The sequence below is a fragment of the Priapulus caudatus genome, unplaced genomic scaffold, assembly GCF_000485595.1.
Source record: "Priapulus caudatus unplaced genomic scaffold, Priapulus_caudatus-5.0.1 Scaffold585, whole genome shotgun sequence".
NCBI lineage: Eukaryota > Metazoa > Priapulida > Priapulimorpha > Priapulimorphida > Priapulidae > Priapulus > Priapulus caudatus.
Window position 1 is genome coordinate 149,863 of NW_014577646.1, and position 20,000 is coordinate 169,862.

The 20,000-nt window shown below is 44.0% G+C and overlaps 2 protein-coding genes across 4 annotated transcripts in view; one reads left to right on the forward strand and one right to left on the reverse strand.

Annotated features, from left to right (window-relative positions):
• LOC106811879 (DNA-directed RNA polymerase II subunit RPB7) overlaps nucleotides 1–15,136 on the reverse strand; it is a 61,415-nt gene extending 46,279 nt beyond the window's left edge. The window contains exons 1-8 of one of the 2 annotated variants that reach the window (XR_001394222.1): nucleotides 15,069–15,136; nucleotides 11,767–11,876; nucleotides 11,374–11,533; nucleotides 11,077–11,127; nucleotides 10,037–10,102; nucleotides 9,651–9,722; nucleotides 9,248–9,281; nucleotides 7,679–7,763 (exon numbers count right to left, since the gene is read on the reverse strand). Coding sequence is in view for 1 of the 2 variants with exons in the window: in XM_014815599.1 (XP_014671085.1) it covers nucleotides 9,248–9,281; nucleotides 9,651–9,722; nucleotides 10,037–10,102; nucleotides 11,077–11,127; nucleotides 11,374–11,533; nucleotides 11,767–11,876; nucleotides 15,069–15,080 (505 nt within the window). In the remaining variant the exon portion in view is untranslated. The remainder of the gene's footprint in view (nucleotides 1–7,678; nucleotides 7,764–9,247; nucleotides 9,282–9,650; nucleotides 9,723–10,036; nucleotides 10,103–11,076; nucleotides 11,128–11,373; nucleotides 11,534–11,766; nucleotides 11,877–15,068) is intronic. The other variant, XM_014815599.1, reaches the window with a different exon arrangement.
• A 175-nt stretch (nucleotides 15,137–15,311) lies between these two features.
• LOC106811878 (39S ribosomal protein L49, mitochondrial-like) overlaps nucleotides 15,312–20,000 on the forward strand; it is a 5,754-nt gene continuing 1,065 nt past the window's right edge. Inside the window, exons 1-3 of one of the 2 annotated variants that reach the window (XM_014815597.1) lie at nucleotides 15,312–15,398; nucleotides 18,711–18,854; nucleotides 19,059–19,185. In XM_014815597.1, the coding sequence (XP_014671083.1) occupies nucleotides 15,318–15,398; nucleotides 18,711–18,854; nucleotides 19,059–19,185 (352 nt within the window). In that variant the 5' untranslated portion in view covers nucleotides 15,312–15,317. The remainder of the gene's footprint in view (nucleotides 15,399–18,710; nucleotides 18,855–19,058; nucleotides 19,186–20,000) is intronic. The other variant, XM_014815598.1, reaches the window with a different exon arrangement.

The window sequence follows — 20,000 nt, forward strand, 5'->3', positions numbered from 1 at the left end:
CGCGCGCGCGCGCGAGAGAGAGAGAGAGAGAGAGAGAGAGAGAGAGAGAGAGAGAGACAGTATGTGAGGAAGAGAGAAATAGAGAGAGATAGATAGAAACAGAAAGAAAGAAAAAGAGTGAATAGCCGGAGCAACAAAACGCGAGCGAGACTGATAGGCCTAAAACTGTCAAGAGCAAAACTGAAAAGGGTTGCGAACAGCATTTGCTCGATGCGCGCTATCAATCCGTTTATGATGTCGGTTAATGCTACCTAAGAGCTTTTCCCCGCCGGATAAGTGCCGTTCACAGAGCTATAAACACTGCCTACAAATACGTCGCTAGCCGAACCAAACATCGGCGTCTCGCTGTGAAGACTCGCGCACACGAAAGCGAAGAGAGTATTTTTTTCATGTAACCTGCCGATCGCTTCCTGCCTTCCTTCCACTCAGTGAACCCGAATGCACACGCGCGCGAAAGTAGGGAAACCTCACAACTTCCGCTTCCCGCGCCAATGAATCAGACTCAATGAGGTATTACACACGCCGCTGGTGACAGCCGCAGCCGGGACAATGTCGTGCAAACCTACGTTTGATTTTCGGCCTGACCGTCCCGTCCCCCCGCCGCCGATGTCGCCCGCCCATTCTCTCGCGCGTTCTCACGTCATCGCGCGAGAGCGTCCATGCACTGAAGATAGACCATCCCGTGCGCGGGACGCACATCGAAACCAAGGACACGCGACCAGCTCTGTTCGACGGGACCCCTGCTCCGCCGGGGATTCTCCGTCCCTCTTCGATGACATCAACGCCCTGCTGTTCATCGCTGGTGATATAAATAACGCGATACAGCGACGGCTCGGCGCGATACGCAGCCGAGAGCGGGTGCGGCTCGCCTGAAACTAGCTCTAGAAGTATAGCGCCTTTCGCTCCGCCACAAGCGGCCTATGGCGGACCAAAAGGCTGTGGTTCTAGTGCTAACCTGAAAGACCCTGGCCGCCGACGCTTACGACTCTCTCTGAGCTCACTTCGCACGGGCGATTAGACGCCAATCAGCGGTGACGCGGCGCGGGCGCCACAGAGACGATGCTCGCGCGCGAGGGTCGCGGAAGAAGACTTCACGAGGAGGAAGGCTTCAACTAATCGACTCCTCGCGATCGCGTTATAAGCCGTCCAGAAATGGAGAAAATTTTTACTCGTCTACTCGAACGGGGATAGTCGGCGGAGCGTTGCCATGGTCACGCGCCGAACTCTTGCCTGATGTAACGTCACCACGTTTGTTAACACTGCCGTATCCAATCGACTCTAATAAAATTGTCTACCTCATCCTAGCACCACTTTGATGTATACCTACTGCCCTCTGTTTACCTCCCCCCTAGCACCGCTATAACGTATCTACTTCCCTCTGTCTTCCGTAAACTGCACGGTACCACTATTATCATTCTGAGTCTAATGCTACACGTCTATACCTCCCCATAGAACCACAACCCTGCATCAAACGGCCTCTGAAAACCTTCCCGTCGTGCCAGTATCATGCATAACCGTATATCAAATGGCTCTCTGTAGAGAATTTTATAAACTCCCAACAGCACCGCTATCCTAAAACTAAACCCATGTGACTAGCTAACTCGCCCAGACCCATCACGCTCTACTTAATGTCACTATGTAACGAATTTATTAGCTTTATATAAATTCTGAGCCGTTACATTTATAGCACTATGTCAGCCTGCAAGGAATGGCAAAAAATGTTTATGCCAATCCACCGATCTAGTAATGACATCCTAATTCGTTCCACTACAAACAAGAAACCATTTGTGGATCGCCAGCAGAGTGGAGTGAGATTGGTGTGATTGCGATTATGATAAATTGCTCATTGCACTAATGAAGATCATCAGACATTTACGATGGCCTTAAAATCCCGACTTTTCAAAAGTAACACGTCCTACTCAACTCCATACCCCCTACCATAGCGTTAACATTGACCAAAACCAAAACTATAAAACTAAACATAGCGGCCCTATAACACTAACTTTAACCCTAATCCGACCCTCATCACACATATTACATCTCTAATCGACTTTGCGTATCACTGTATACTGAGACTACACGGCACAGAGACTAGAACCACGAGTACACAACACTAGTACATTCTACGTCTTCAGTGATCTTATGGGAGCCGTCATAGACAGAACAGAGACTAATTAGTCACAAAAACACCAAAGAAACATCGTTGCTGGAGAAGTGGGAGGGAGAGTGAGAGATGGGGGTAGAGAAAGAAAGTTAGAGAGAGAGGGGGAGGAGGAGGGGGAGGAGGAGGAGGAGGAAGAGGAGGAGGAGGAGGAGCAGCAGCAGCAGCAGCAGACACTCTTCTCTAAGATGGCGATGCGGCAGAGACGGCAACAAGATGTTGCCTCACTGTAATCACTGAAACTATCGAATTGCTGCGACGCGTTGTACCGGGGCAACGACAGCAGATTCACAGATCCGATGACAACAAGCAGCAGCGCGCCGCAATTCCTCGAACATTCTCGGCAATACGACGAGAGAACGAGAGAGAGAAAGAGGGACAGCGAAAAAAAAAGCGCGGATCAAATCGAAGCTGTGATAGATTAAACAGTTTCAGTGGGCTGGCACGTGGAGAGGAATCCAGAAGCCACATGCGACAGCAGGCAGGCAGCCAGGCCGTCACAGCGCTGGTGCAGGGCGCGGGGGGAGGGGGGATGTGAGTGCTGCATCAGCAACATGTATCAGCCACCGCCCTCCTCCTCCTCCTCGTCGCATGTAACCACTGCGGTTAAAGTACGCGCTGGTCACGCACTGATTGGTACTTAGCGAACAAGGTTCGCCTCTCTTTTATGTGCAAAATAATCTTACGGATTAAAATTAATTTAACAGATTCCGGAATTTAGTAGATAGAAATTAATAGATTACGACTAAGTGCATCATTCGTTATACTTTCTGGCACTTTTCCAGGCATTCTCCAACGAGTACGATATATTATACAGATAATGTTTTGTCGTTCGATGAAAATGTCAAACGGCTTTGGCTCTTCATATTTTAACCGTCTTACAGAATTTCACATCGATCTGAGCTCAGGAATACTTCTTGTGTGTGAAGACTGAAGAGTACTTGGTTTTTACGCCAAAATATCGCAACAAAAACGTTTACTTCACGACACGCATGCATGCAGCCAAGTTATTTTAACGACATATACATAGCTATAAGCGCCGTATCACGCTCGCGTTAACGAACCTAGCTGGAGCTACACTAATTGCGTAACACTGACTTCTCCATCAAACGTAACATACTTAGAATCTCGTATGGTTTCCTGCAATGTTGCGTTTCGCATATTTAGTGTGATTTTTTTAAGTCTATTACAAATTACATGATGCTCACTCACTACACGGTAAGTGTCGTGTCTACACAAACATTCAAGAGGTCTAGTCTCGCTACTACTCTTCTTGCCCTTTTCTACCCCTTTCCTATATGCACTCTCATGCCACGCACCATCTATCTATCTCACCCCTTCTCTCTCAATCCATCTCGTTCTCGCTCCGTCCATTTTCGGTCAGAGATTATCGCAACGACAAATTACTGGATGGCACGTGACCCATCTTCATAATTATATCCCAACGCCAGATGGAATATGTAAAGCACCGCGCAGTCTTCGACTCTGTCTCAGTCTCCGCATGCATTCAGCGATGTTTACTCCCTCTCGCCCATCTCGTTCCGCAGAACAGCAGCAAAACAACCGCGCGATTGTTTAAATTTCATATCCTTGAAATATTCGTAATTAGCTTAATTACAGCAGAGACGATCATGCGCGCAACAGCAGATGACAATACATAGCCTAATGGTTTCGCGTGACAGCCCTGGCACCGCTACAGCATATACGGACCAGCTTTGTTTACATGTTTATGCACGCTATACCTGAATTATGCGCTGCACAATGATTTTCAGTAATCATGAAACAATAAACATCGGTACATTTGCGAGGCTTAGATTTGACAGACTGCAGGAAACAACCGGCATAATTAGAAACGCACACATGCACACACTCAGATATACACACGCATGTACACACGTGCTCTCACACTCGCATGGGCACCATGAGGGCAGGCAGTAAACAAAATACGTCTCCAAACACGCCTCACCATTGTCTTTCCCAGCATGCATTCCTAGTACACCTACAGATCATGCGCTCATATAAAATACTATCTGCCTCAACATGTACACCTACACTGGTTTTTTCATGTAATGCAATTCCGCGGACCGTCCCAACGCGAGTCATTGAAGGTTCGAGATAACCCAAGTCACTTATACGTCTGCAAAGAGAATTTAGCGAGTTCGCTGCCAGCAAGATTAGCTGAAGCCCCTCCGAGGCAGCGCCTCTGTGCGCACGCCATATTGTATCACGATGCAATCAAGTAAAAAAAAAATAGCTGGTCTTGCGAGGCTGCCCAAGCAGTTAAGAGCGCGCCGCTTGAGTACGCGATTTCGTGATGACGTTTACCCCGACAGAAGTCAACACGTGAACACGTTTATCTCGTCAACGACAGCAAAAAAACACATACACACACGCACGCACACACGCACGCGCACGCGCACACGCACACGGACACACACACGCACGCACACGCAACGCGCACGCGCACACACATGCAGGCCCACACACCGGCCACGGCGCACATTCGCGACGCAAGCGTTACAGCACAAGCCACTGGACAACGTCACACCCGCGCACGACGCCGCAGCGCTAACGCGCACGCGCACGGCGCACACACACTACCTTACACACACCACACACACACACACACACACACACACCAACACACCAAACTTTCACTTCTTCACAGCACAACCCCCACACGCGCAACACATCTCTCTCTCGCCCCACCCACACCACGCGCATAACGCAAACACGAACATCGACCCGAAACGATCGGCCGGCTCCTAATTTCATCGCTCGCAACCGTTTCACGAAACGAATCTTCTCGCGAACATTTTTCGAAAACTCGCGCATTCGAATTGGCGTGCGGGCCAGCGAGCGCGCGCGGGCGTCTCGTCGCATTTCTCTAGATCTTCCGTGATCGCGAGACATCGCGAGACGGGATTCATCGCCGTGTAATTGTTCGCTCTCTCCTGCCTCTGGCTCTGCTCTCACGGCCTGGCCCGTCGCCCACAGCCGATCGGCACTAAAGCGAGCAGGACGTCGATGAATTAATTCAAATTTGAATTACTCGCATTATTTCACCTGCTTATGCGCGGCGTGCTGCCACGGCTGATCCGGCTCGGCGTTAATGAGTAGTAAAAACCGGCAGCGGAGCGTAAAACTGCGCATAATAGGAGCTAACGAGGCGACGCTTGCTGGCGGAGAGAGGCAGAGAGAAAGGTAAGAGAGAGGGAGTAAAGAAAGAAAGTGAAAGAGAGAGAAAGAAGAAAGAGGAAGACAGAAACATAGATAGGAGAAGGAGAGAGAGAAAAAAAAAAGAGAGAGAGAGAGGTAGATACCAAGACAGGCAAGAGAGAGAGAGAGAAAGAGAGAGAAAAGAGAGAGAGAGAGAGAGAGAGACAGAGACCTAGAGAGAGAGAAAAATGGAGAGAGAGAAAGAAAGACAAGAGAAAGAGAGAGAGACCGAAACACAGAGAGGAAGAGACAGAGAGACAGACAGACAGACGGAGACCGAGACAGCGATAGAGAAAGAGAAAGAGACAGCGAGAGACGATAGGAAGAGAGAGGCAAAGACATAAAAAGAAACTGCGACGGAGACGAGAGAAAGCAGCGCATGCAGGCGAAGGGAGCAAGAGGAGGAGGAGATACAAGAAGCCCAGTTAATGACTGCACGCACCTGTCAACGTCGGCTGTCGCGACGGTAAAGATGCAAAGGCATGCGCCACTCATCCCAGATGAATGCACGAGAGAGCAAGACTGTTGACGAGTTCCGCCATACTTCTAAAGAATCGCGCAATGACAACATCCGCGGCTCATGGGTACTTATATACCGGTGATGAAAAAGGTAACGACGCCGATGAAGACAACGACGAGGACAAAGACAACGACGACGATGACAACAAAGACAATGACACCAACGACGACGATGACAACAAAGACAATGACACCAACGACGACGATGACAACAGCAATGACGAGGATGAAGACATTGATGATGAGGACAATGATCTCGACGACGACGACAACTACGGCGACAACAACGAGGAAAACAATGACGATGACGACAACAACAGTGGCAACAACGACGATGACAACAACGACGACGACAGCGAGCATGACTAAGGCAACGAGAACGACAACGATGACATTGATAACGACGACGACGAATTGTTAGTTGTCGGCACTGTTTAATCGTCTCATTCGATCCAGACACGAGCGCGCGCGCGCGAGCGCCGTCACCGCCCGCTGTTACCCGCAGGTCTCTGCATTGGAGACCTCGTGAACAAAATCTTGCCAATTACCTTCCAATTTATTTGTGCATGAAAATGAGCGCTCTCGCTTAAAGCGAGCGTAATGCGATTACAGGCGGCCGCTCTGCCATGAACGCGCCACGCGAACGGACCCTCGGTCCCCTGCCACCCACAACACTTCTCCCAACACTGCCATTGCCGCCACCGCTGTTAATCCCATCTGTTAACTACCCTATCACTGCTGCCATCACCACCAACACCAGTCAACTACCAACAGCACCACAACCACCCCGCGCATCTACTAATTTGCGTCGACGTATCCATGGTGTCGCATGAACAGTGGATGTTTTTGGTTTATGAACTAACAAATCCGTACGGATTAGTCCTCAAACTCGGGAAATCCAAACCCTGCGACCTCGTCACGTGCTGAATAATTAACACGCAGCGTTGCATAGTTATCGCTCCATCGGTCGAGATATCAACGGAAATCACGAGGCGATGGGCAGAGTCAGAGTGCGGCCAACTTATCCTCGTGGTCCCTCCCCTTCTCTCTCTCCTCCTCACCTTGAGGGCTGTTGATGTAGATCATATGGTACTTGAACCCAATGCGCTCCAACAAGCCCCACGAGTGCACGAAGCAACAGCGCCGCCAGAACATTATTCTTGCTCTCCCCGTATATTGGTGAGGTGATGGGATGAATCCATCAGATCACTGCACGCACAGTTGCACCCGCATTAGCAATAGTTAGTTTTGATATCCACGCAGTCCTTAATAGATGGACACTACTGCAGGTCTGCCGTCTACTCAAGCCAATGCCAGAGATTTTAATAGAACACAGCTAGTGCTATTTTTGCATTTACGCAGACCTATGCTATAGGTTTGAATGGATGACAACAAACACGGTTTTGGTTTCTAGCCGTACCGTCTTGACATTTACCCAAACTAATACAAAAGTTTCAATGTAATGTAAGCACTGACGAACTAACATGTGCTGTCTCATACTGCTGGTGTTACATTAACATAAGATCACTCTAGTTCTCCTTTCCAAAGAAGAACTCCACATTCTTATTTAATACTGCTAGCATTCCAACCAAACCATGGGTCATAATTCTATTTGTATTTATGTTGTGTGCTTTATAAGAACTATTCGAATAAGAGAACCTTGCCAACACAGTGATTTCTACACTTACATGCGGGCAAAAGCTGCTGCCGTTTTGCTAGAACAGCAGTTTTCCATAGCACCCTACCTCTGCCCTGACACACGAAGTCTACAACACTCACTCTAGTGACTAGTCAGTGGGCAACAAAGAACTCGAGTGAAATCAAAAACATGCTCAGAGGATCAACAACCACACTTCAAACGCAACTGCAAGCAAACGAAAACGTGGTAGAATTTCACTTGCGCGGAACCCTGGACTGCACGTGGCATGGATCAATTTCAGGGGTCGAAATAAGCGATGGTCCGATGGTCCGGGGCCATCAAATAATCAGGAGGACCATCAGATTTTCAAAGTCAATGGTCCGACGGACCGGACCGTTATGGGTTCAACTAAATTCTACTGAAACAACTTTATTAACCAATATACTATTAAAGTGAATAAACAATTACTGTATCGTTTATCACCATGTAAAATCGCTTTCTTACGCTTGCACGCCGCATTACTTTTAGAGAACAATTTGAAATTTAGGAGGACCATCTAAAATTTAGGAGGACCATCTAAATTTCAAACTAGATGGTCCTGTGGACCATCTCTTTTTTTCTCCTTAACTTTACACCTGAATTTGATCCATTAGTTATAACAACTGCATTGCCGGCCCTCCTAACCGAGACAAGATCATGCACGGGTGGTTGCCGCTATACTGTCCCAGCATTTGAGTCCTCACAAACAATGCGCCAGCGAGCACCAAAACACATGGCCGCCGACTTAGCCAGCTCAATGGCAGACTCGATCCCACGTTCACATAAGTGCAGCGGAAGATGGCCAGCATTCGTGAGGAGGGAGTATTCTCACGGGAGGCATGAATGTTATTTCGCCAATGCAGGTTTCGCACCATTTAGCTCTCGTAAACACCGAATCTCTTATTAAGGTGCGTTCGGTCTGGCAGTTAAACAGCAGCAATAATGCCATTAGCATTACAATATACTGCCGAAAAGTGCTAGGTAATGCGACGCCAGGCAAAACCCGTGACAATATATGCACGAAGAATGCGTTTAGCATTAAACTTTATGGCCAAGTATAAATTTATAACAAATATGGAAGTGCACAAATTAATAAAATAAATTGGCTAATGGTCACAGACGGTACACCTGAGAAGTTATTTAATAATGTATTGCTCATGTGGCTATAACCTAAATCAGTTTGAAAGTTGTAAACTACCTAGACCTACATTTCTTGAAAGAATCCCTATGATTTTTTAAACCGCGGCAATTTTCAGAATTACTGCATAGTGCTGTCACCTAGTGGGCACATCCACGATGAATAATCAAATACTCACGGGACCAGTATCACCAAGGGAAGCAGCATTTCCACAGCAGTTGTGCAATGATAACTGCAGTCCTATCACAAATCTCTACATAGTGTCTAACAGCAGATTTACTTGATGGGGAGTTTGCTGATGGGAACATTTGCTTCACTTCTAACTAAGTACTGGTTAACCTAATGCATCACCGAACACAAATATCAGAGTAACTGACTTATCAGCATATGCGACTACTATATGTAATGACTGCGTAAATAATGGCAGTAGACTGCATATAAAAACAAGCTGTTGTGCATTTTAGGTAGAAAAACCTATACATTTGCATGACAGAAACGACACAGCAATCTAACATTCAGACTTTCTACTTACCCAAGTAATCATCCATGAGAGATCCAATAGCAAACTGGAAGCAAAGTAGAACAAATGGAATCTAACAATTTATTTCGAAAAGCAGTTTTCTTGAAAAACAATTTGCATGCGTTTGAACAAGTGAGGGCTTCAATTGATTGAGTGAATGATATCATATTGTCTTTTTACATACCCCTGAATATCTACTAGTAAATATTGTGGAACACCATAAATTCACATCGCAAAAAACCAACCTGGGTAATGTAGAACGAATGCTCAGAGGAACCTTCCACCTAAACATCACAACTAATAACTAGCTCGGCCATTGTTGCATGCTCCCAACAATACATATTCTTGCTAGTGAATTAACACGTTCTCGTTCAAAGACACTGCAGGCCATACACTGTCACTGGTATCTACTCACAATATCTGTGGCGTCCACTCGTGTGCCAATGATCTTAACTCTGATGTCGTCTGCTTCTTGGATGACAACTTCCTGAAATAGTTAGATGCTTATGTAAGATGATTACATCCCATCACACATCATGTATAAGCCACCGCATTTACTCGTGTATAAGTCCACCCCATATTTTGCCTTGAAAAGTTGGTACAAACACTGGTACATTAACAAGATTTCTTAGCCCCCTGTGTAAGTCACACACCCAATTTTTTAAATTTGAAGTTGTGTACAAAAAAGTGTGGCTTATACACGAGTAAATACGGTATATTATTTTAAAATGACTCTTTATAAATGATTTACATGACTCCAAAATACCTGTGAATGTATAAGTTGTTCAGTACTCGACTTACCTCATCGTGTGTCTTGTAACATGGTGGATTCGAGTTTGGATCAAACTCCATGTCAGATGGTATGGACTACAAATGAAAGATAATGTAGAATATACTAATAACTAGCAGGACACCCGGCGTTGCCCGGGAAATGAAGCGCTCAGTTGGTGACCACTTGGTTGAAAGAGAAATACCAAAAATCGATCTATATCTATCTACCTATGTATCTATGTATCTATGTATCTATCTATCTATCTATCTAGTTATGTATCTAATTATGTACGTACTAGTTAGTCTAGATCTATCTAACCTATCAAAAATATACAAAAACATATCTATCTATCTATCTATATATCCATCCATCCATCCATCCATCCATCCATCCATCCATCCATCCATTGCATTTAACTTGCATTAAAAATATCGACATTATGATCAAGTTAAAACCTCACTTCTCTCAGAATTGCCAGCACTCTGCCGGTCTCTTTATGCCGGCTATGCGTCTCTACATTGAGAATGAGATAGAGGCTTATCCACAGTCACGATAGGGTCAGCTGTTTTCCAACTATTAGGGCAAGCTGTGTTACACAAAGGAGGTTACATGATGTATGGAATCAGCTAAGTTTTTAACGAGTAGTATGTTAATTTTCGCACTCCGCGCCACCCCTAAAAATTTTCCAACTATCTCCATATACATCACTTCAAGCCACATATGTGAAACAATTGCGGGCCTGCCCACACAACAATCAGTACTGCAGCTCGCCACTCCGTATGAGTGGAACAGCAGCAAGTGCGACACATGTTGACTATCTGTAACATTCGCTGTTGATTACTTATGTTTGGACATTGCAGAACATTTGTGCTGTGCATCTGCTAGATTTTCTTGGGACATTTACTAAAAAAACATGGCAGTTCCATGAGGCTGCACTCTGAAATGTGTTACAGGAAAATAATCAATAGTTACACTTCAAGAACTCCTGCATACGTCATACCATGGAGTCCAGCAGTAAATCACAGTGATTTACATATGGTAACTAACTAACTAATCTTTCAATACTTACATGTCGTGAAATAAAGCATGATAAAGGTCCAATTTCTGTAAATAGTCCAACCTGGAAAAATTAAGAAAACTTCCCATAATAGCATAATAATAATTATATTAATAATAATATGCTCAGACTCAATATCAGACACAAGAAACTTTACCCTTGTTGTGTGCGTCTGTGTGTGTGCGCAAGCACGTGTGTGCGTGTGATAATAAATTGAGATGTCCATAAAATCGCATGCAATGTTTTGCTATGGATGAAAGTGTTGTTCAGTTCACACCAGCAAACACTGCACCATTCATTAGAACCTACCTTGTTCACCTGTGTCACAACAGCATCAACAACTTCTCCTTTGAACGGACGAAACACGATTGCCTTGTATTTAACTGGATAGACGACAAAGCCCCGTCCGGGCTGAATGTACCCGGCACCTATATTGTCTATTGTTGTTACCGCGATGACGAAGCCATACCTGAGCAAAAAAGAATCCAGTGTAAAACCAACATGTTAACCCTCAAATACATTCCGTCTTATTAGATTGTAGTTATCCGCAATTAAAAAAATTATTCATTATAGAACAACTAGATTTGTTTGAATTAATTCAGTATATCTCTACAACATAGTTTACCATAACAAGATAGCAAAAATTTAAAATAAAAAATATGTTTGCAAATCATATTATCATGCCGAAATAAAAATACTAACTTTCCAGGACATTTTCCTTCCACCTCTGTGAAAAGTTTCTGTTTGACTGTGTTGAGGAGGTTCGGTCCAAAATAGCGTGGATGCAATAGAATCTCATGTTCCAGCGAAATCTAAAAACATCAGTAATTATTTATTTTACTAGCAACTGGTCATGCTAATGAGTCCTTGTTACAATACCACAGTTCAGTACTAGACTCAAGTATAATCAATAGTGGAGCTGGTTGTATTTGTCTGGTAGATTTGCCTGTTCCTGTTCCTATACCAAAGTATAGCACAATGCTTACCTTTATTCTATGAGTGGCACATACGAACATAATGCTATATCCGTGTCACTGTGTGCTACATCATGTTTCATAAAATAATTTCTCATGTTACACGACATGGATTAGGTTTAATACCAGGATGCATTCCCACTTAAAAGTAATCTTAGTTAGGATCGACACTAGCACCACTTGGGGGTTTACTGTAAGGATAGTTTACTAACAATTTGCATGCCACATCATCCACGTGTATGCTTTAGTTCTATCTTTTACTAAATGACATGTATATGGCAGCATAGCATGAACCAGTTAATATTATATAAATATACAAATAATGAAACATATCCATTGCGAAGAAAGTCCATTGGAGGTAGGAAATGCATATAGATTCAGTGATGTGTGCTATCTACCATATCGGTATCAAAAACTACAATGCGAGTTCAGAGACTGCTCTCACTGGAGAGGATTGCACCTCTTGCTGCCCCGTTTCCAGAGTCCAATCTTATAACATTTTGCAATGTTTATGTCAAAATTATTATCGCTCTGATTTTATGAAACTCTCTCTGTGTACTTAGTCATCTGCCACTATCGTCCCCATGTGACATTTTTAACGGGTCATACAGGTTTGGTTTTTTGCTTCTGCCATCTCATCCTGGTATTCTCTCTCTTGCCCTTTAGTTACTTATGAAATTGAAACACTATCTGCTGCTCTCCGTAGTGTTGACGTGTCAATCTGATTGACGTTAGCCTTCTTCTTAATATAGCACACTTGGGCAACGAATAATTATTATTAGTGTGTCTCTGATATCTGGTGACCACAGGCACTTGGACCGCTTCAATTATAAAATTATTGCAAATAAACACAAATTGAATTTATTACCAAAGCCTCAGCGTTTCCGTAAATTATCTATCGACTAATATTATAATTCCTTGAAAATACCGTCCAAATGATCATCTGCGCCACACTGTCTCACCGCATGCAGGCGACAGTGTACAAACTCGCAGAAAGATAAGAGCAGATCAGAAAGGACGAGTACCAAACTCTCACAACACTTGCTTCATTTCACACCATCACAGCATAAATACAAACAACTGCCTCAATATTGGTATCTATGCGTAGCCAAATGTTTACTCGTTTGAATTATCATTCTTGCCGCGTGGTAAAACTTAATTTGCCCATAGAAATCTGGTAAATTCCTCCAGAAAACTCATGCTGCACGGCAATGTATGCCGGATCAACTCTCTGTTTATTACCCAAAACTCCCTAACTGCGCTACTCGATTGTTTAGCTAAGCCTAATGAACGTAGTTGCATGTGTGATGCCATTCATATGTGAATCATGCTTGCTAAACTTGGAGCTAAATGGTGGGACTCATCGCAGAGCTTAAAAGCAGAGAGTGCTTTGAACCCAGAATGCAATGCGTGCCATTACTCAGTCTCATGTATAAACACGCAGTTGGTTCTATACGAGTTGGATGTGGTAGATCAAGGATAGTTTGGGACCCCCCTCCCCCAATATGTTTTCGCATATGTGCTAAACTAATCTAATGTCCTAAATTAGGCTTGGCCCGATGTGGTGGTTTGTATTTCTGTGTGATGGTGTGAAACAATGCAAGTTGTGCAAATTTTGTGCTCACACTGTCGCTGTGTAGCAGAAGAGCACTTGAACGGCATTTGCATGAAGTCATTAGTCAATAGCGAATACATAAAACTTAAGACTTTGGTGGTGAATACAATTTCTGTTTAATTACAATAATTTTACTGTTGTCAGTGTTGAAATGGTCTAAGTGAAGTGGTATGGACCACAGGCACTTGGAACATCTAAAAAAAAAAGAAGGTAAATAAACACGAAATGTATTTACTACCAAAGTCTTAATGTTTCTCTACTCTATTTCGCCTATAATCACCTGTAAATGCCGGTCAATTACTCATCTGTTGCTCTTACTCAATTACACAAGTACACCGCACGCCCGCCCTGTGCACAAACAACATGAATAAGAGAGCAGGTAGGAAAGCGTCATCGCAAAATTCGCTCGACGCTCGCTTCATTTCACACCTTCACAGCACGAATACACATCCAACAGCTTCCATCTTGGTATCTATGCGTAGATAAATATTCACTTGTTCGAATTATAACTCTGTCCTTTGTCCTTACCTACTCCCGCCAGAGATATCTCGTGAAATCCTGCAGGAAATGTTCTCTCCGTGAAAATGTAAAAAGAATGTAAAGAGGACGAAATGTCTGTTTATACACGAATAATGGCGGCGCATTGCATGCCGGGATGAGCTGCTGCCAGCCTCTGAGCCTCCGTTTCGAGGCCCGCCAAGCCAAGCTTAATGCGCGCAAGCATGACGTCACACACACGACTACAGCGATTGATCGAAAGTAGCGCCGTTAGGGATTTTCAGATGATACGTCCTCTTTACACTCTCTTTACATTTTCACGGAGAGAACATTTCCTGCAGGATTTCACGAGATATCTCTGGCGGGAGTAGGTAAGGACAAAGGACAGTTATAATTCGAACAAGAGAACTACCAATAACTAGCTACACATAGATACCAAGATGGAAGCTGTTGGATGTGTATTCGTGCTGTGAAGGTGTGAAATGAAGAGAGCGTCGAGCGAATTTTGCGATCACGCTTTCCTACCTGCTTTCTTATTCATGTTGTTTGTGCACAGGGCGGGCGTGCGGTGTACTTGTGTGTTGCAGATGAGCATTTGACCGGCATTTACAGGTGATTATAGGCGAAATAGAGTAGAGAAACATTAAGACTTTGGTAGTAAATATATTTCGTGTTTATTTAACTTTTTATTGAGACGTTCCAAGTCAGAAGTGCCTGTGCCGTGGTATGGACCGTCACCGAACTGACTTTTGAGTTTTGTCATTTCACTAGTATTTGCCTGAACTTAATTTATCGCTATTGATACAGATACTGAGATAGTATGCCAGTAAAACGAAATATAATATGTAAAACAACAGTGAACTGATCTGAGTTTAGTCATCCACAAATAGTTTCTACACTAACAACAACAAACATACGTGATAAAACATAGCGCCGCTCTGATCATACAAGAAAACACAAGAGCATTATTTACCTGTCACAACAACTTCATTATGGTTTATTCTCTAACGATATATACTTCAATAAAATAGAGGAATACATTTGCATAAAATGCAATTTTGTATAATTTAATAAATAGCTCATTAACATATCTTTTATCTTCTTGGATTGTGACCTACACAATTTATTACACGCTAATAAAATCCCGTGAAATGTACGAATTAAACATGGCTGCGCTCACACTTTACTCATGTCGATCCGTTATTCCACATATAAAACGCGTAGCAAGCGCTTCATACAATTCTCTGGTTAGCATTGCATGTTATATTGTGTAAAGCATTAGCTTTAGAGTATTTGTTAATTATGTTATTATGCATTATCAGTAATATCGTTGTCATGATACTCACAGAGATGTCAAGTTTGAGAATTGATTGAGAGTGAGACTCAGCGTTTGACGGAGCGACACCGGCCGAGGGAGCGAAGCTACCAAGGGAGGGGGGTTCGAAATTTGAGGTTTGAAATGGTGCAATTTAGTGCATACCTATGCCTATGGTATGATTTATTGCCTTTATAAATATAAGTTCTTACTCATTTTGAATGATTAGAAGTATTGGGAAATATGAATTGAATTTTTTTATGACTCCACATGTGTGTCATATGTGACATAATGTGTCATGCCACTTTATCACAGTAAAAGTGCAAGCTGAGAATTGAAAAGTAAACAAAATACCTCAGTAACCTGCAGAGCCATCATCTAGGCGGGATATTGGATTCGAAGCAGGCAAATAAAATGCGTGCACGTGCGCTGGCCGCGCCGCTTATAGTATTATACGTATACGGCCGGCCGGAGCGAGCTATCTAGCTGGGCGGCCGCAGAGCGGCACTGTTGATCGGGCCTTAGCCTTCCGATACTAGTATACTGGTATTGGGGACTGAAAATGGGGGGATTTAATTATTTATTTATTGATTTTGATTTTTGCGTGGGAAATTCAGAGATGAGCGTGAGAGCGTGAGAATTGACCAAAATGCGTGAGTCTCACGCTCAATGCGTGAGACTTGACGTGTCTGTACTCATGACATGTGCACGCCGCAGGCTTTCATTTTTAAGGGGCGCGATCGCGCTCGCGCTCCACCGCGCACCATAAATTGTGCCATGGTGCGCGCATCATCGCGCCTCATAAAAGTGGTTGAAATCGCGCACCAAAAGTCTGTGTATTATGTACAAATTTTCATTTTACAGTCCAACAGCCTACTAACAGTACCTTCATTTAATACCATTGTAATATAGTTTGCTTTACAATATAGACACGGCTTAGTTCACTGTTTGAGATTGTCAGACGTTGGCCAGTGTGTGCGTTTATTTGACGCTGCAAGTGTGTGTGGCCGTATATATAGTACGCGATCGATCGATCGTGTACATCAAAAGCCGCCGCATCACGCGTGGCCTTGAGGCTAGTTTTCCCTGTCCATAGAGTTGCAATGGATCGCGAGCCCTGACTGGAGTATCGCGCGCCGCCGCCCGCGCGTATATACGTGTGCCTGTGCGCGTGCTTGCGTGCTTGCGTGTGTGCCTGCGCGCGTGCATGTGTGCGCGTGCTTGCGCGTGTGCCTGTGCGCGTGCGTGCCTGCATGCGTGCGTGCGTGTGTGCGGGTGTGCCTGCGGGCGTGCCTACGTAGACCCGTAGGACCAACGACCCGTAGGATTATAGAACGGTAATCCATGGAATTCCTTCCACAAAATCCTAATGAAATTCACACGTATATTTTTCCCTTGCGGCACACTCGTGTGTCATTCCCGATTGTAGCTTTTTTGTCAATTCCCCGAAAGAGTTTTGCTGTCGCTCTCTCATAGTCCAGCAATGCCAACCCTCTACATTTTAGTAGTGATTAGTACCACGCTCCCCCCCCCGTACTTCAATCAATGCCGCCCCTGCCAGCAGGCACGTACGCAGCGTCGATGTGCACAGCCATACACACGTGCCTGCGAGGCGCCTTCAACCTGGCTTCCGGGCCTAATGGGCCTTACGCGGTGGCTTAGCGGGCCTGGACCGCGCAAGAGATTCGAGTGATACAATCGATTTCCGTCGTATCTACTTGCAGGACACTCACTATTTGCGCTAGGCGTAATGTTCTGTGTTTAGTGCACTGTGTGTATTCATAATTCAAGGCGCTTGATTTGTTCCCGGTTCGCTCGAGCTTGTCAGCGCGTCTGCTGCTCTCTCATCCTCGTTGAGTTGTCGTTCCGGCACCGCATGCATGAACTTGGTCATACCTTGATGGGTTCGGCCCCAGCCCTCCCCTGCATGTTCTGTTGTTCTGTGCTGTGTCCAGCTTGGTAATTGGTGCGGCTCGCTTGTGCTGTGTCTGCTGTGGTTCTGTCTGCTGTTGTCGGTTGTGTGTTTCTGTGTGTGGTGTGTCAGTGGCTTGGTACCGTGCGTGCGTGCGTGCGTGCGTGTGACGTGTGTGGTGTGTGCGCGCCCCCGCGAGTGTGTATTAGTTACTGTGCTTGTGTGTACATTTGAGGAAACAGCCCTGGAAAATAGTCGCCCTGGAAAGTGGCAAAAAAGCCCTGGAAAATGAAAAAGTAGCCCCCGAAATCTTCGGGGGGTTTGCAAAAAGAGCCCCGGAAAGAAAAAAAATAATTTTTTCACTGATTCTAGCCCAACTCTTGTTTCAGTAGCCAATGAGAATGCAGCTTTCATACACCCTTCGTCGTATCTTAAAACAATGGCAGACCTTTTAAGGGTGTGATTTTTAGTGGAGCTCTCCATTATGCCTCTTAAGGGTGTGATTTTTTAGTGGAGCTCTCCATCATGCCTCTTAAGGGTGTGATTATGGAGCGTGAAAAGTCCCCCTGTGGTGTTCTAGGGGAGTCATTAGTAGTCCTCCTGTACTTTTCAAATCTGAAAGCCTGGCACGGTGCGACATCATGATTCATGTTGCTGGTGCACCACAACCATAGGCATAGTCATATAAATATAGCATACGCACAAGGATATAAGAGCTATCCACATTTGCACATGCCGCGCATTTACGACAATGAATTGTGGTGAGCACTTATATCCATGAACCGAAATATATAGTCTACTACTGACTAGAGTCTAACTTAGTAACTAGGACCACAACTAAGTAAGTTAGATTTCACATGGCATAAAACATGGCATAAAAGCTGAACAATTCAACAAGTGCCTAGGGTGCGTGGGTGCAGAGGTTTATCTTAGTTAATGTGGCTAGTACCTGGCAATTTTTTTTACAAAAAAAGTTAACCTGTTTGTAAATTCTGTGCGTGGCCGGCCGTTAGTGGTCATTGAAAAAATTACCATAAGATAAATATCTGCTTTCAAATTGTAAATTTGGCGGTCCATTTGAAATGTGAGTGCGTGCAATAGTCGTCCCCAAATCTGGCTGGCTATATAACACCCTGAGGTGCCAATAGGAATTTCGTCATTTTTCGTCTAGTACCCTCACAATCCCCACCATAAGAAGTCGTGTCAAATTGTTTCAAACCAATTGGCTGCATCATTGCAGTTGTTTGAAACAACAGTGATTAACCAACATATTGCAGAAAATTAATTGCTGTTACTAGGATGGTCTTAAGTTGATGTATGTTTATGTTGCAGCAGTCAATAAGGTCATTTTCATCAGAAGCTGACATAAATGTGGACAATGTTCCTAAAATGAAGAGGCACACATTTACTGGGTATGAAAATGAAATTCTTTCAGAACCCTGTACTGTGCAAGATCTTCCACCATCCAAAGGAACGGTATGTATTCATATTATCCGAATTATATTTAATATTAATATATCAATAATGGTTTTCATAAAGGTCACTTATTTGATGTCAATGTTTATTATTTAGTTTACATTCTAATTTATTGACTTTGCCTTTCCACTATATTGTTTTTCAATGAATAATTGTTGCTATATAAAGATTTTATCGCTTCTACTCTTTTTAATTTGCATCCAGGCTCCTAAGTATGTGGAGTCAACAGAAGAGTATAAGTGGGTGGAAAGATTATTGCCAACAAAGTTAATTCCTCGAGTGAAACCAAATTTACCTCGCCAAATGCCCTCTGGGTGGGCACCACCTCCAGGTAGATCAATAATTTGAACTGTTTGTTTTCATATGTATTTCATTTGTTTTGTACTGATCATTGAAGTTTTGTTATGAAGTCTGCTATTCAGCATAAACCTGTTGCCACAAGAAATTATTTCTTGGCTCAGATCAGATAATACTAGATTATATACTGTAATAGCATTTTCTGTGAATCAAACCAAAGCACATGTGCAGGGCGCGAAATTAGCATCGGCCCACCGGCATATGCCGGCAAATCATTTGGAGGGCCAGTAACATTGGAAAAACACCAGCCCTCCGAGCCGGTTACTAGAAAGTACTTATTTTATGCTAAGAACAATCAAGGAATGAATTAGAAGTATAATTAAGAACTTTAGTATAGTACCACTAAATATTGTTAAAACTGCGATGGCTAAACTGCGCATTTGCCTTGTTGGCACTCGCTCTTTTGTGTACATTTTTGTGGTGAGCTATAGTGTCATTGACACTTTCATTATTTATAGCATTAATGAGCAAATAGCCTACAATACTGTTTTACCTGAAGGATATCACACATGATTTATCAACATTTTACAAATTTGAAATCGAGAATGCAAGAGTGAAACTAGACATTGACAAAAACACTTCAGACATCATTCACGATCTGCATTATAGTCTGTTCAACAGCTACTACGCGATGCCGCGCACTACAACATTTTTCGGACAAGCAAGAGTTAGTCGAACAGTCTTATCTTTATTTTTGAAAAGAAAAGAAAAATTTGTGAGGGCTGGTAAATTATGGTGAGGGCTGGTAGAAAACTACTGTTACCAGCCCTCTGGGCCGGTGCAAAAAAT